Below are 17,900 nucleotides of genomic sequence, written 5' to 3'. Positions count from 1 at the left end.
CTCTCTGCTCGGGGATCTGTGAGAACTGAGCCATCAGCGGTGTTCGATGGCTCAGTTCTCAGTGGAGAGAAAATGTAACAGATAATACTGCGCTACCCTTGGTGTACAGCGGCTAACACAGCAAACTGGATAAATAGCAAAACAAAAAGGAAACAAATAGTCCAGCGCTCTAAAAATAGATATCGTGACACTTGTATCAAATTTTGGGTAATAAGCCCAATTCAACTAATACATAAAAAGAAAAAACTTGCAAAATTATAAAAATGTGACTTATAATAAATGTCCAAAAAAATCAGTGACACCTGTGCAAAATATAATGTGAAACTTCTTCAGTGGAGAGAAGGCAGGGGACCGATGCAGCATCCACCTATGTAAGTACGATTAGGGGAAAATATTTTTTCCCATACTTCTCTTTTTAACTGAAATATTTTACCACAATGCTCACCAGTGCCAGCTGTTCAGATGGCTTCTCCATGATGGCTTTTTCTGCCTCCTCTTTCTCAGCATCACTAAGGGATGACGGGTAGAATGGCAGAACTTTCTCCTCCTCAGTTTCCAACTTTCTACACATTTCTGCCAGCCGAAGGATCTGCTCACCCTGTGTACAGAATAAATGGTATACAAATGACTTTCAGTAATCTGCAAGTTAATCATGTTAGCGCAAGCTAAAGACAATAGGCCCAGTGGCTGAGAAATTGCAACAAGAAAATTTTGTGAGAAGCTGTCACAATAAAGTGCACTGCCAAAACTTTATCAGGTACAATAAGTTTCTAATATTGGCAATGTGCTAGGCAGATGAAAGCCAACAGGATATCTATGGCTTTTCCAAATGGTTGTCAACATTAAACGGTTGAGATGATGTCCGTTTAGCGCCTGTGTTGGCAGACTTGTTAGTTTCAATTGGATTTTGCATTCCTATACAAATCAATGGGAATGCAGAATCCACTTAAAGCAGGTCAAGGACGCCTTGCCAGTGCATTCTGAACACTCAGAAGTGTCTTGAACGGATGTCAAACTGCTGCCATAGACGCAAGCCCAAAGGCCATTGACACAGGCCCTTAGTGCTGTGTGATGTGGAAATGTGACACATTGCAGACACAGCCAGATAAGCTGTTTAAAAAATTCCTTTTATTTAAATACTGAATTATTAACAACCACTTGTGCAGCAGTAATGCTGCAAAGTACTGTCATTTATAAAAGAATATACAATCCTTACTTTGTGAATGCAAAAAAAAAATTTTAATTGATGGGGACTTTTGACATAACAGCTAGGCTAAGACATGAGGAAGCCAATGCTCAGCTCTGATTGGCTAAGAGCAAACAAATCCAACTGCTTGCAATCAGAAGAACAAATAGAAATCCCCCTGATTACTAATCCATTAATTAAAATAAGAAATCTATATCTTTTATGCAGCACTATAGCTGCTCAGTATAGGCATCTGTAATACCGCACAAGTAAACTAAGCTGCAGGGTCCGCTAATTGAAATAGACAATTTCTACATTTTATTACCGAATAATAAACAGTTATGCCGCATACACACGATCGGACTCTCCGGTGGACTTGGTCTGGCGGACCAGAGTGCCAGACAATCTGCCTGTGTGTGGGCTCCGGCGGACATTTCCTTCCCAAAAGTCCGGCGGACTTAGAAAGAAGTTTTGACTCAAAATCTGCCCGTCTGTGTGCTAGTCCGCCAGACTTTTGAAATGAACGGACTTGCCCACACATAGAGTAAAGTGCGTTAATTTTGAACGTGGCTCCAGGTAGACGGAACTAGCGCAGAAAGTCTATGTGGCCGCCTCCATCGCCGAGATTGACACCTCGCTGGCCCCGTCACCTGTTATGGGTTTAAAGGGGAAGCCCTACACCGGAAAAAACGTGCGGGGGTCCCCCCAAAGTCCATAGCAGACCCTTATCCAAGCATGCAGCCCGGCCGGTCAGGAAAAGGGGTGGGAATGAGCGAGCGCCCGCCCCCCCTCCTGAGCCGTACCAGGCCGCGTGCCCTCAACATGGGGGGTGCTTTGGGGAAGTTGGGGCCCTGCGGCCCTCCCACCCCAAAGCACCTTGTCCCCATGTTGATGAGGACAAGAGCCTCTTCCCGACAACCCTGGCCATTGGTTGTCGGGGCCCCCAGATACCGCCCCCCCACCCTATGTGAATGAGTATGGGGTAAGATGTACCCCTACCCATTCACCTGAGGGAAAAAGTGTAAATTAAAAAACACAACACAAGTTTTTGAAATAATTTATTAGACAGCTGGGGTCTTCGTCCATCTTGGGGGGGGTCTTCTCGCCGGACTCCTCAGCTATCTTCTGCTCTTTTACTAGCAGAGGAGCCCGGCTTTCTTCGTTGTCGCCGCCGTCCGGGGGTCTTCTTCCGACTTTGGGGTCTTGTCCCACTCTTCGGTTCTTCTTGCCGGGCCTCCGCTATATTCTTATAGCTCTTTTACTAGCGTTGGCCCGGTCTTCTGGCCTCGCCGCCTTCTTCTCTTCTTCCTTCTTCCGATGTTGACACAACGCTCTCTCTGGCCGCAATCACAGGGACGCATTGTGCGGCGACTTATATAGGGACAAGGGGCGGGGTCACCAGGTATTGTCACATGGTGACCCTGCCCCTTATGATGTCACATTCCCAGCATCCTCCGGGACTGTGACATCATAAGGGGTGGGGTCACCATGTGACATCACCCGGTGACCCCGTCCCCCTGTCCCTATATAAGTCACCGCACAACGCGCTCCTGCCATTGCGGCCAGAGAGAGCGTTGTGTCAACATCGGAAGAAGGAAGAAGAGAAGAAGGTGGCGGCAAGAAGAATCGAAGAGCGGGACAAGACCCCGAAGTCAGAAGATGACCCCCAGACAATGGCAACGACAAAGAAGAAAGCTGGGCTCCTCCAATAGTAAAAGAGCTAGCAAAAGAGCAGAAGATAGCGAGGAGTACGGCGAGAAGACCCCTCAAGACGCAACAAGACCCCTGGAGCTGTCTAATAAATTATTTTAAAAACTTGTGTTGTGTTTTTTTCTTTACACTTATTTCACCATGTTTCACCATGTGAATGGGTAGGGGTGAATAGGTAGGGGCCCCCTTCCCCAAAGCACCCCCCCATGTTGAGGGCACGCAGCTTGGTAGGACCCAGGAGAGGGGGGGGGGCGCTCGCTCGTCCCCACCCCCTTTCCTGACCGGCCAGGCTGCGTGCTCGGATAAGGGTCTGCTATGGACTTTGGGGGGCCCCCACGCTGTTTTTTTCGGCGTAGGGGTTCCCCTTTAAATCCATACCAGGTGACGGGGCCAGTGAGGTGTAAATCTCGCCGATGTATGCTAGTCCCTTCTACCTGAAGCCACGTTCAAAATTAACTGACTTTTCTCCGTGTGTGGACAAGTCCGTTCATTTCAAATGTACGGCGGACTCTTGTCATAGTCCGGTCATGTGTGGGCAGTTCCGCTTGTTTGGAAAGTCCGGCGGACCTCTGCTGCAAAGTCCGGCGGGTCGTCCACCAGACTAAGTCCGCCAGATAGTCCGATCGTGTGTATGCTCCATTATAGTCAGCAGCACTAGGGTTGTCTGTTTGAATCCCAAATATGGCACTAACTGCCTGGAGTTTGCATGTTCTCCCTGTGCCTGTGTGGATTTCCTCCGGGTACTCTGGTTTCTTCCCACACTCCAAAGACATGTTGGTAGGTTAATTGGCTCCTATATAAATTGGCCCTAGTATGTGCTTCTATGAATGCGAGTTAGGTACCTTAGAATTTAAGCTACCTGAAGGCAGGGTCTGATGTGAATGTATAATATATGTAAAGTGCTGCATATATTGATGGCGCTATAAAAACTACCTGTAATAATAATGTAAAGCTAATCTACTGCAATCGTGACTATATTTCATTTTTCTCATGTTCATATTTTTTGTCCACTGTGCAGCATGACATGAAGAAAAGTGGCCCAGGTATTAGCACAAAGTATACCAACCACAGAGACCGAAAGCTGCACTCCACTTAACCACCTGAGTTCTGGATGGTTTTACCCCCTTCATAACCAGGGCATTTTTTGCTGCTCGGGACCGCGCTACTTTAACTGCCAATTGCGCGGTCATATAACGTTGTACCCAAATGAAAGTTATATATTTATTTTTTCATATAAATAGGGCTCTATTTGTGGTATTTGATCATTACTGAGTGTTTTATTTATTTATTATATAAACGTAAAAAGACCAAACATTTTGAAAAAAATAAAATAATAATTATATATATATATATATATATATATATATATATATATATATATATATATATATATATATTATATATATATATATATATATATATATATTTTTTTTTTACTTTCTGCTATAAAACATATCTAATAAAAAATCGAATTTCTTCATAAATTTAGGCTAAAATGTATTCCACTGATCATAGAGGGACTTTGATGCGATGGGCAATCTGACACTGACACTTTGTGGGAACTGGCTCACTGACATTTTCATTGCCACTAATACAGTGATCAGTGCTAATAATATACACTGTTGCTGTACTAATGACACTGGCTGGGAAGGGGTTAACTAGGGTAACAATCAAAATGCCTAACAAGTGTAAAGTGTGCTTCTTTTTTAAAGCAATGTGACCAATGGAGCCCCCAGCCTGTCAGTCGGTCGGTGGGACTGAGTCGCGCGGCTTCCCATGCTTGACAGCGTCCTCTCGTTCCCCTGCTCTCTGGTGGAGGCTTCCGTTTCCTCTCTCCTTCTCGGCGACCAATTGAAAGTCTTTTCTTTTTTGGCCAATCATAAAACGGGTCTTACACCCGCTTCTGATGTGCCAGATTGAGGATCAGTGTTACAATAGCAAATATTCATTCACTGTTGTAACACCAGGGTAGATTCATGGTGCAATGCTCTGCACCACAAACCATCCTATTTTGAAGCCTACTAGAGCCTATGGCTCTAATCAGGTGCTTCAGAAAAACATTCTCGCTGCTGTAATTCAGGTGCCTGGCATCCTGAAAGGGGCCGGATTCCTGAAGAGGGGGTGGCCGCAGCGCCTATGGATAGATTCATGCTATGCAAGAATCTATCCATTATTCATATAGGGGGTGGCGATGATAGAATGGGGGTCCGCCACTGAATGTGAATGTTTTAGCTCCCTGCTTTGCAGAGAGAGGAAAAAAAACAGCCACATCGCTGTAGAGGGCCCTGTGTTGTATACAAACACAGGGCTCGCTTCTGTCATTTGCTCAGCCGATCAGCAGGTCCTGGCCATAAATCATCGGCTGGGACCCGCTGATCAGCTTGTACCGTTATTGGCTAAAGAAGGGGTTAAAAACACCTGTATTGTGGCACTTTCTAAGCGCTTTTCAGGCATTTTGGTAGCGCTGCCCATTCATTGCAATGGGCAGGGGCGTTTTGGGAGTGCTGCTTGGAGGACTTGACATCACAGCTGGGGCGGTGGGGCGCGAGCGTGTGCCCCCTAATACCAAATAATATACATGTATGTGATTTGGCGCAGCAGGGCCGCTCTGCCACAGTATAAATATGGTATTATTGTTTATTTTGATGAAAGGCTAAAAAATTTTATTTTTTGCGCTATGATTTTATCTAATAAAGCTAAAATGGGAAGCTCAGCCTAATAAATATATGCAATGTCACAATACTACATAAATATTTATAATTCAGTACTAACATTCTTATAATCTCTTATAGACTGGAATACACATGTACCTACCTTGTCTATTACTCTCTGCAGTTCTTTCAGTGCAGCATTGCTCTGTACAGTAAGGGTGGTAAGTCGACTGTATTCAGCTGCCCTGGCCTGATTCATTTGCTGTTTCAGCTTTAGGAACTGTTTGTGCACCACTTCTTTATCCTCCCGCAGCCGCCGGTTCTGTTCTTCATTGTCACGTGTGTGAGCTGAAATCTTGTTTCTAAGGGTGTTTATTGACTCCTGAATAATAGAACACAGATAATAAAATGGTTATATTTCTAACTGAATGGTCATGGCAGAACTGCCTCACTTTCCTAGCTGACTATTGGTTTATATTGGTGTGCAGAATAATATTTTTTTTTTAGCTGGCCTTTATTACGTTTTTTAAACTCTCTTCAGGCTGCTGCACAAGAAATATCTATGAAGCTGTCAATTTACCAAAGTGATGTCAGAATTATAGGACAGGAAGCTCAATGCTGCATTATCAGATTTTTCTCTACTGCTGCAGCCATAAGAGAGCTTTGCTCAGGCAGGACATAAGACTCTATGACTCTGTTGGGGCCTTACAGATGAAATTCAGAACAAGAGTGTCACCCATTGAAGGAAACAATGCAGAAAAATAGCAGGGCATGTCACTGTTTTTGAAGTTGCACCATTGTATTCATTTTAGAATGGATATTCAGGTTAAAGAGTAACTCCACTTTTGTGGAGAAAAGAAACATTCCCCTCTGGGTGATCAATGTACAGTGCAAGGATTTTAACCAACTTTTTTTTCGATTCCTACCTTTGTTATTTAAGGAAATAGCTGTTTGTCTGTGTCCATGTAAGAAAGTGAATCTGTATGAGAGTGGTTTTAAAATTATCAGTCAGCTGCTGCACTTGCAGGGCTAGAATGAGGAAACCGGCAGGGTCTGCATCACCTTAGATGTGATTTCCCTTTAGGAGTATCTCACTAAAAATGACATTTTTGTTGCAGGGGATGCCAAAAATCTGACTTGTGTCTTAGTGCAGGCTTCTGGGAAAATCAGTAAGCTAATCACACAAGCAGGAAATTATATTTTCAGGGGGGGTTCTGTACACCATCTGTGTACAGAACACCTCCAGATTGCCATATTGCATTTTACAGAAAATTACAGAGCTGCAGATTGAAAAGGAAATATCATTTTTATTAACATTCAATTACAATATGACTTGAGTCGCACTTGCATACACTATATTTTTTTTGTTTGCTATTTTTTTCCCCCATGAAAGTGGAGTTACCCTTTAAGGCTAGGTTCACATTGCTGCGATGCGGGAACGCCGCGAATCCGCGGCGTTTTCCCGCATCGCATACCTCCCGCCGGCAGTTCACACTGCCCTATGCGGACGGCTGGGGGTGTCAATGTTATGTTAATGACACCCCCAGATCCGTCGGCATATCGCAGTGCGATCTGCCGACTCGCACAGGAATCGGATCGCATGGTGTGAACCCCCATGCGATCCGATTCCGTTGCGGACCCAAAAAAGGGTCCCGTGCGAGTTTGCTGCGGGACCGCTGCGAGTTCAGCCATACTATCTGTATGGCTGAACTCGCAGCGCTACGGAGATCGGATGTGATTTGCTGTGCGAATCACATCCGGTTCTCCCCCCGCAGCGGTGTGAACCCAGCCTTATACAAATCATTATTCATAACTGGTTTAATTTTAAAGCAAATCTCAGTTTTTAATGGAGTATTAGGACCACTATACCTAGTAGATGTTTATTTGGAGGTGCTATGTTAACAAATTTAATACACAAAGTTATCATTTCACGGATTCCTGGTCCCTCTCTGCATTCAGTGGTTTGATCCATAGGCCCCTATGTTATTAATGTGTCCTGTAAAGATATAGGGGCCGATGGGAAAACTACAGTACTCAGTGAGGGGCCAAAAATCTGACACCCCCCGAATCATCTGTTTCTAAATATTCTTCAGGAAATTAAATCTATTCAATGAAGCTAAGCATGTCAGTTCAAAAGAAAAAAAATATTAACTATCTTCTTTGCAGGGGGCACTTTTTGTTACATTTTTATTCAAGCGACAGAAAGCAAGGTAATTAAATGTAATAAAGAATAGGAGAATGTATAGCTGTTATGTTTACAGGCTGAACATTGGCTTTCAAGCCCAATTAAAAGGACAAAGTACATCACAGCGGTTACCTGGATCTTCTGAAGCTTTTTCATCTGGTATGCAATCTCTTCTGCACTTTTCTCATCTTTTGCTTTCAAGGTAGCAAAGGCAATCTTGTGGTCTTCTGTGGCATTCTGGTAGTTTTTCTGAGCTTGTTGAACTTGTTTCCAGAGATCTTCTATTGTGTTCTCCAAAACCATACGTAGGGTATGTTTCTCCTCCAAACTCTGCCAGACAGTGAGCCAATGTGAGCAATCAGCATGCTGCAAAGCTATTTTCTTGTTTTTGGCTATCAGAACATATAAAACTGTGGACACTGATAAGTTAAATTCATACAGGCTGGATACATATTTTTGTATCTACAGAAATTCTGTTTCATGGCTCTGTCTCCACATCCATTATAAACCTTAACACGTTTGTTATTGTATGTTCCGCCTACCAAATTATCCATAAAATAAAATGAATTGATAGAAAACGCAGCACCAAGTGTATGACAGTGTTGTAAGACCTGTGGCAAACAAGGGCTTTATAATGCATGATCTGGCTAGTGTTCTTAAAGAGGAGCTACAGACTCCCCCCCCCCCAAAAAAAAAAAAAATATAAAAGTCAGCAGCTACAAATACTGCAGCTGCTTTCTTTTAGCATTAGGGCACTTACCTGTCCAGGAATCCAGGTTTCCCCACCAGAGACGATTTTTCAATTGGCTATCGGGTGCTGACACCACCATCTTGACTAAGGGAAATTGTTAGTGAAGCCTTGCGGTGCATTTTGTGAATAGGTTGGCTGCGAGGGATAGGGGGCGAAGTGGAAAGTCAGAAGTGGGAGTGGGTAATTTTGACAGGTACCCCCCCCCCCAAAAGGTGCTAAATGTGGCAGCAGATGGGGGGGAGGAGGCAGACAATCCTCTTTTGGGTGGACCTCCGCTTTAAGGTGCCCCATGTGTTAATTTGGCGTTTTTTCAGGACAGGGCCAACAGGGCCGATGGGCCCAACCAAAATAATCTATTATAGGAAAAAGCTGTGATATTCCCAAATGATGAAACAGTTTCCTAATCATGAACACAATGGCACACATTTTTTCCAGCAAGCAAACAACACATTATGAGGACTGTTGAAATGGATAATACTGAAACAGATTTGCAAACACAGGATTAGATGCACACCAATTAGATTTACTAATTCCTTTAAAGAAGAAACCTGGCTGGCCACTAAAGTCACCTGTCACTGTGTTTTTCATTTTGTTTAATTACTTTTTTTTTAAATCAAATTTTACGACAGCCTAAAAGCTTTAGCTATACATTTTCTTGTATACGCAGTGTATTAATCCAATATATTATGATCAATGCAAAAAAAAGCCATCACACTGTACTGTACACCCTAACAAATCATCTGTTTAGTATCCTATAAATGTGAGATGAAGGAGAAAAATTTGCAAATGTATGGTAGGAATTTCAAAGCTTCATGCTATGATGACACTTGGGCCGGTGTCAGCCGATTCAACAGGAACCAGCTTTTATCGAGGGGACATGCTGGAAAACCAGCATCTGATCAGTGCTCATAGCCAATGTCTGTGAGCTCTGATCAGTGTGTTCTGGTGGAGGGCGGAGTAGGCTGAGCCCCCCTGTCAAAGGCACAACGGGGGAGATCGCCACACTAAAATCATTTGCATTAGTACGCCGATCTCTTTATTTATTTTTTACTTGTTCAGCCCGCTGAGCTGAATGAAAAAAAAAACCGTTGTGTGTACCAGGCTTAAGGAGTTTGGATGATGCCCGTACCTCCAAGTGCCCCCTCTCCATCGCTTTGCTGACATAGCAAGTTTGTATCAAAAAGTTTACCAAGACTCTATCACAGGATGGCACTGTGGGAGTCCTAGTGATAGAGCAGTGCCACATCCTATAAGTCAATGTTAAATCAAGATAAAGTGCAGAAAAAATGGACTTTGTAGGCACCGATTATAAAAAATTACATAATAGTTTATTAAACACATAATGGTACAAACAATCACATTCAAAACCCTTTTTTGCAATAAAAAATGCAAAACTGACATCTAAGACAAAAAAATGCATGACATTATACATCATTGTAATCCTGCAAACATGATGTAGTATGCAAGAAAAAAATGCTCTACATGTTTCGCAATTTAATGCTTCTTCGGGAGCTTATTAATTGTTCTACAAGGGAGAAAAATATACAAACATACAAACAGATACAGCAAGCAGCAGTAACACATTAGTAGTGTGTTTCAGATGTTCAGACGAAGCATTCAATTGCGAAACACGTAGAGTGTTTTTTTCTTTCATACTACATCAAGTTTGCAGGATTACAATGATGTATAAATGTCATGCTTTTTTTGTCTTAGGGAGATGTCAGTTTTGCATTTTTTATTGCAAAAAAGTTTTTAGACATAGCAAGTTTGTTTGACTGGAGAGGGAAGGCGGTCAAAACAAATTTGATCCAGGAGATACTGTGGGTACTACATAGCTGGGTGAATGCTACCAATAACACATGCATTATAACTGAATGTGCCCAATTTAATATTCCAACTTACAGCCGAAGGATTCCTAGACAAAAAAATAGATGGTTCAAATATATTGGGTCTATACAGTAGGGAATTTTTGCATACATTAAATTGGCAACCATTGGTTAGGATCAGAAGTAATAATTAAATAAATTAAGCCCCTTCTGTACTATCCTATCCATCACCGAGGCCATTCATCACATTAAGTAACCAACAGAAAGACGAGAGAGGTGGGAGGGTGTGGTCAAACACAACAAAATGCTAGCTATTATTGGCATTTGCAGAACTAAGCTCTTAGGTTTTTGGACTCTTAGGATGCTCTAAAGATCTATGTAGCAATGTGGACTACAATTATAAAGTAGAATGTTCCTCCGGTATTTCTATGCATTGCATGTCCCTCTAGTGCACAGTGTTATCAATTGACATAATATTTGTGAGGCAAGCTAAAGGGATTGTGGGACGAGTAGTTCTACAGACTGATAATTGCTTTGCATGACCCTGTGCCTGGACTACACATCCCAGGGATCTTTGCTGCCATGAGAGATTGCTGGGAGGAATTATATAAGTGTCAGAAACCATGAATCAGACCGAGACAGAAGTACAGTTAAATCACACTTGTTTAATAATAAAAGTAAATAGAACAAACGTAGTCAAAACATAGTCAAAGTTCGGAATGGATAGTTAGACAAGCCAGAAAGTCAGGAAGCCAGGAATCAGTTTAATCGAACAGCAAGCAGGATCTGGAGCCAGAAGGAATATCAGCCAAGCAAGTCTTTAACAGGAGCGCAGGAAAAAGTCTCTGTGATATTGACCAAGACAAAGGCAGAGATCATCTGGGCTGGATGGCTTAAGTAAGCAGGACTGACGAGCAGGATATCATCAACAAGGGAGTTGCTGTGGAGAGATAGGAGCTGGCAATTAGTTGACAGCTGAGCGGCCAGCTCAAAGAAGGAAGGACTGAGCCCAGCCCTGACAGTACCCCCTCTTCAACTCAACAACCACGCCCCCTCAGAGGACCACCAGGCTTGAGGGGAAAATGTCTATGGAAATCACGAAGGAGGACAGAGTTATGTACGTCAGAGGATGAGACCCAAGAGCGTTCCTCTGGACTGTACCCTTTCCAATGTACCAGGTACTGTATGCGCCCACGGAAACCTACGGGAGTCAACAATGGTCTGTACTTCATACTCCTCATGGTTCTCAACCTGTACGGGGTGAGGCCGTGGCACCGAGGTGGTAAAGCGGTTGCAAACCATAGGTTTTAATAAGGAGACATGAAATATATTTGAGATACGCACTGGGTTAATCCTGCGGAGAATATGGAAAGGCCCAATAAACCGAGGTGCAAACTTCAGAGAGGGAACATGAAGTCAGAGGTTGCGAGATTACAGCCAAACCCTGTCCCCAGCCTTTTAGGAAGGCGCCGGCAGGCGTCTGCGGTCAGCATGGAGTCTGTACATATCATTAGCATGTCGCAAAGCCTCCTAGACTTGTGCCTGAGTGGAACGAAGACCATGGAGATGCTCCTCTAATACAGGAATACTCTGTGAGAACAAATGAGTCAGGCAACATGGAAGGTTGGAAACCATAGTTCGCCATAAACGGGGACAATCAGGAAGCAGAATTCAAGGCACTATTGTGAGCAAACTACACCCACGGTAAGAGGTCTGACCAGTTGTTATGATGGTCAGAAATGTTTGGCTCGTTCTGTGGCCCCTTTAGACTATGGGTGATAAGCAGAGGAGAATGAAAGCTGAATTCCCAACTGTGAACAAAAGGCTCTCCAGAACTGGGACACAAACTGACTACCCCTGTCCAAGATGATCATCTTGTAAGCGAAATAACTCCTGAGCAAAAATGGAAGCCAATTCCTTAGCCACTTAAGGACCAGGCCTCTTTTTCAGACTTGGTGTTTACATGTTTAAAACAGTTTTTTTTGCTAGAAAATTACTTAGAACCCCCAAACATTTTATATTGTTTTTTTTCTAACACCCTAGAGAATAAAATGGTGGTCATTGAAATACTTTTTTTCACACCGTATTTGCGCAGCGGTCTTACAAGCGCACTTTTTTTGGAAAAAATTCACATTTTTGAATAAAAAAATAAGACAACAGTAAAATTAGCCCAATTTTTTTTTATATTGCGAAAGATAATGGTACGCCGAGTAAATTGATACCCAACATGTCACGCTTCAAAATTGCGCCCGCTCGTGGAATGGCGTCAAACTTTTAGCCTCAAAAATCTCCATAAGCGACATTTAAAAAATTCTACAGGTTGCATTTTTTGCGTTACAGAGGAGGTCTAGGGCTAGAATTATTGCTCTCGCTCTACCGATCGCGGCGATACCTCACATGTGTGGTTTGACCACCGTTTTCATATGCGGGCGCTACTCACGTATGCGCTCGCTTCTGTGCGCAAGCTCGTCGTGACGGGGTGTTTTTAAAAAAAAAAAAAATTTTCTTATTTATTTTAATTGATTTTATTTATTTTTACACTGTTTTAAAAAAAAATTTAAATGGATCACTTTTATTCCTATTACAAGGAATGTAAACATCCCTTGTAATAGAAAAAAGCATGACAGGTCCTCTTAAATATGAGATCTGGGGTCAAAAAGTCCTCAGATCTCATATTTGGGCTAAAATGCAACAATAAAAAAAAAAGAAAAAAAAAGAAAGAAAATCTGACATTTAAAAAAAATATACCTTTAAGAGGTATGGGCGGAAGTGACGTTTTGACGTCGCTTCCGCCCTCCTATGGTATAGAGACGAGTGGGGGCCATCTTAGCCTCACTTGTCTCTATGCCCAGCTAACGAAAGGACCCGATCGCCTCCGATCGGTGGCACCTCTCCTGCCGCCGATAGCGGTGATCTCGCGGCGAATCCGCCGCGGAGACCACCGTTATCGTACAGCCGACCGCCGCCTGAAGAGATGGATATCTCGGTTGTGGCAGCAGCTGCTGCCGTTACCGAGATATCCCTCTTCAAAAATAGGACGTACATCGTCGTGCGGAGGTCGGCAAGTGGTTAGAAGTGGGCAACTTCTTAAGTGGAATACAATGAGACATTTTCGAGAACCAGTCAACCAACATAAGGATAACTGTGCCAAATAATATGAATCAAAAACCCATACAATTATAAAGAAAAGTCCATGGAAACTTTATGTTATCCAAAAAAGGAAGACAATCGCACCACAGTGATTCCACACTTCCTTATCACTATAGTGTCCCACCACCGACAAAATAGTGCGCTTACCAGACGGTAAAAACACAAGGAGCGTTTAGAGTACCAAGCCACCGACAGCACCTTGCCTTCACCAGACACTTTATCCTTTATCCCTCAGGAACGAACGATCCATACACTGTAGCCGCTCCACATTCTCATAAGTAACCCAGTTTCACGTTCGTAATGTAAAAAGAAAAGAAGCCTTCCATAGTGTAAAAAACTTCAATGCTTTTTTAATTAGTAGAAATACACTTACATAAAAACGAACGATTTCCGCATGTAAAAACAAGCCGGCCGGCCATGCGGAAATCGTACAGTGTATGGATCGTTCGTTCCTGAGGGATAAGGGATTACCGTCTGGTAAGCACACTATTTTGTCGGTGGTGGGACACTATAGTGATAAGGAAGTGTGGAATCACTGTGGTGCGATCGTCTTCCTTTTTTGGATAACATAAAGTTTCCATGGACTTTTCTTTATAATTATATGGTTTTTTGATTCATATTATTTGGCGCAGCTCTTTTTTTTTTTTTCTATCTATGTTTATGTGTGTGTATCCCACTGTGGAGCATCAGCCTTATATCCTGTGAAACATTCATTTGTAATTTTTTTGGACTATTTGTATTTATTTCTAAGATTAATTTCTTGGATATTTATCTGAGAAAAATATTCTTTTCTTGCTTGACATCTTTCTTCTTGCTTGATAAAGTAAGAAAATAAATTTTCCTTTCTTTTGGGGTCTCAGCGCAGTTTTATTTTCTTTTGATAAGGATAACTGTGTTACCCTGGGATTTGGGTAACTCCACAATGAAATCCATAGACAGGTGGGTCCTGGGCCTCTCTCCATTGGGTATGGGTTGTAGGAGGCCCACTGGAAGGTGTTGTGGAGTCTTATTCTGAGCACACACAGAACAGGCAGCTACAAAGGCGGTTACATCAGTACGTAGACTAGGCCACCAGAATTGTTGGCAAATGGCCCAAAAGAGTCGATTCTTCCCAAGGTGGCCAACAGCCTTGGGAGAATAGTAAGTCTGGAGCACAGCAGTACAGAGACTCTCTGGGACAAAGCAGTGGTCACAAGGTTTCTCAGGAGCAGCATGGACCTGAGCAGCAAGAATTTTGTCACCCAAAGGAGAAGTGAGACTGGTGCGAACCGTAGCCAAAATACGATCAGGAGGAATCACAGGAACCGACTTCATCTTGGAAGTGGATGAAAATTGCCACGACAAAGCGTAATTCCTTATATTCTTAGTACCGGGTAAGAATGAGACAATGTAATTGAAACTTGACAAGAAAAGAGCCCATCATGCCCTTCTGGAAGAGAGGCGTTTAGCCTCAGACAAGAATGTGAGATTCTTATGGTCGGTAAGAATGAGAACCAGCACAGTGGTACCTTAGAGGAAATGTCTCCATTCTTTCAGGGATAAAATGATCGCTAACAGCTCTATTTCCCCAATCTTGTAATTGCACTCCGCAGGTGACAAGTTCTTGGAAAAGTAGCCACAAGGATGCATAGCGCTCTCAGAGGTAGGCCGTTTAGACAGAAGGGCGCCAACTCCAGTCTCGGAAGCATCAACCTCAAGGATAAAAGGTAACATAGGATCAGGATGTGCCAACACAGGAGCAGAAACAAAGGCAGCCTTGAGACTCTCAAAGGCCTTAATGAGGATATCATTGAGATAAACCACCACACAATTGCAACAAATCTCAGAGGACATCATTAATAATTTCCTGGGAAACTGCCAGAGCATTACAAAGGCCAAATGGCATTACGGGGTACTCATACTGGCCTGTTATGGTTTTAAATGCAGTTTTCCACTCGCCGCCCTCCTTAATCCTCATAAGATTGTATGCCCCTCTCAAATCAAGCTTTGTGACCCCCTGCTAGCCCACTTTTCTGGGGACTGGCTGGGGCCCTCATCAATACTCCAAGTAGCCCCTCCTAGCATCCACCCTCTACTGCTGGAAGCTTCTCCAAGGTTCCAGAGATCAAGGGGAGCTTCCAGAGATGCTGCTTGATGAGTCATCCAGCCTCTCTGAGTTAGCCAATCCTGACCCAGATTCAATCCAGGCCTGGCTCTAAGCCAGGCCAATTTACCTACACTAACAACTATGTACACTAGCACCTAGCTAGAGGGTGCTACACTGCCCCCTAAACAGCAGCCTATCCCCATAGCTAGGAAAAACAAAAATAGCTCCTACACCCAGGAGCAAGGGCATTCTATAAAAATACAGTTGGAGAGGAAAAAGGAAAACAACTTGGATGGAGTTATATACAAATAGATTAGCCAGTATCAAAAATAGACTTAAAAAAAAAAAAAAAAAACGCATATGTACATTACATTTCATTAATAACGGTATTTATTTACCCTAGCTACAGGTCCCTGCTGCTAACTCTACCACAGTATTAAGGTGCATACAATTTAGCTGGAGCACCTCCCCCTAAAGGGAAGCCCTCTCAGCAAGCTTTAAAATGTTGAGTCCCTCACACAAAAGGGTGAACAGCCATCCACAACGATACATGCAAACAGAACAAAGAAAGGAAAAAATCACATCCCTTTCTCTAACATGCTATCTAATTTGTATAATCCATCAGCAGGAGGTCATGAGCCTGCATGACACAGACAATCAAGTAAAGAAACTTTTTTTTTTTTCTTTGGTAGGAGCCCTTCCAAATTGAGCAAGCGACACTAGGCCTCAACTAAAGTTCTTCAGTTGGGAATGGAACATCTGTCTGGAAGAGGTCCGGCCTAGTCCATGAACAGCAAAGAACACAGGCAGTAATCTTCACAGCTGTCTGTGCACATTTTTACCTGTGAGCAGCCAAAAAAACACTCCAGACAAAAACAGTTGATAACAGCCTATGTGTGTATGGACACATAGTATAACACGCTGGAGACTTTATTGACTGTAAAAAAAATGTCTGAAACCAAAAACAGCAGCTGTAAAAACATCCAGTGTGCCAGGTGGCCTAATGGTAAAGATTTTTAAAGATTTTGTAGTCACTTCAGGTTGTCATCAGCCCCTCTAACACTACCCATCCAAACCAGGGGCCACCCTCAAGGGCCACCAACAGCAGAGGCTCTCCTGGGCATCTTTCTACTCATTGGCTGAGACAGCAGCGGGAGCTATTGCCTCCCACTACTTTAAATCACAGATTATTTTTTTTTTGCATCTTTTTTTGTTTGTTTAGCAAAAAATAAAACTCCGAGCTGTAACTAAATACCACCAAAAGTAAGCTCTATTTGTGGGAAAAAAATGATAATAATTTGATTTGGGTACAGTGTTGTATGCCCGCGCAATTGTCATTCAAAGTGCATCAGCGCTGAAAGCTGAAAATTGGTCTGGGACTGAGGGGGGTTTAAGTGCCCAGTAAGCAAGTGGTTAATATCACTTTAAGGAAACTATCAGTCTTGGTGGAAAATCCAATCAAATTTGGCCAAACTGATTTTTTCTTTCTCATTAGTTTAAATCATTTTATTCAAATAACAGAGGACTTAAAATTAAATCTACAATCGCCTGTTTATCACTAAGAGCATAGCCAATATAACTCTTACTCAAATCTTGTAACAATGGCATGGTAACAGCAAAACAAAATGGAGGCACATAGGCTGGCCATACATAGCTTGAACTGCAGTCAAAATTCAAGCTGCTGGTGGGGCTGTTGGCTCCACTCAGCAAAGAAACTTCAAGATGAAAATCAAAGAAGCTGGGTGGAAAATTCTCAGCTGAACAGTGACTGAATTCAGTCAGATGCGGTCAGTGTTCAGGTAGTCTGACAGTTGCAGGTGCAGTGTCTGTCATGCTGCGTACACACGACCGGGCTTACGGGCAGACTAGGTCTGACGGGATCAGTCCGTCTGACAATCCGATCGTGTGTGGGCTAGCCCGATCACTTTTCAAAAAAAATAAAAAATCAGACGGACCTAGAAATAGAACATGTTTCAAATCTATCCAACGGACTCAAATCCGACGGACTAAAATCGGGAAAACTGCTCGTCTGTGTACTAGTCCGACGGACCAAAAATTACGCAAGGGCAGCTATTGGCTACTGGCTATTGAACTTCCTTGTTTAGTCCCGTTTACGTCATCACATTCAAAATGAACGGACTTTCGAACAGACTTAGTCCGTTCGTGTGTAGCCAAGTCCGTTCATTCGGAAAGTCAGTCGGAACTCCACGGAAAGTCCGTCAGGAAGACCGTCGGACCTAGTCTGACGGAAAGTCTGGTCGCGTGTACGCGGCATCAGAATACAGTAGCTGGCAGGGCAGATTCTGCCATCCATACTGTTTAGCATGGATGGGGAAATTAACTAATTGAGAAATC

General features: G+C 43.0%; 1 protein-coding gene across 4 annotated transcripts in view; it reads right to left on the bottom strand.

The window, feature by feature from the left end:
- The window catches only part of DRC2 (dynein regulatory complex subunit 2), a 78,498-nt gene that overhangs the window by 734 nt on the left and 59,864 nt on the right, over positions 1-17,900 (bottom strand). For all 4 annotated transcript variants that reach the window (XM_077483327.1, XM_077483323.1, XM_077483324.1 and 1 more), the window contains exons 6-8: positions 7,865-8,062; positions 5,711-5,929; positions 446-598 (exon numbers count right to left, since the gene is read on the bottom strand). In XM_077483327.1, the coding sequence (XP_077339453.1) occupies positions 446-598; positions 5,711-5,929; positions 7,865-8,062 (570 nt within the window). The remainder of the gene's footprint in view (positions 1-445; positions 599-5,710; positions 5,930-7,864; positions 8,063-17,900) is intronic.

The sequence above is a fragment of the Lithobates pipiens genome, unplaced genomic scaffold, assembly GCF_037356315.1.
Source record: "Lithobates pipiens isolate NorthernLeopardFrog02 unplaced genomic scaffold, aLitPip1_a1.2 Scaffold_16, whole genome shotgun sequence".
Lineage (NCBI taxonomy): Eukaryota > Metazoa > Chordata > Amphibia > Anura > Ranidae > Lithobates > Lithobates pipiens.
This window is presented reverse-complemented; position numbering and strand designations above follow the sequence as displayed.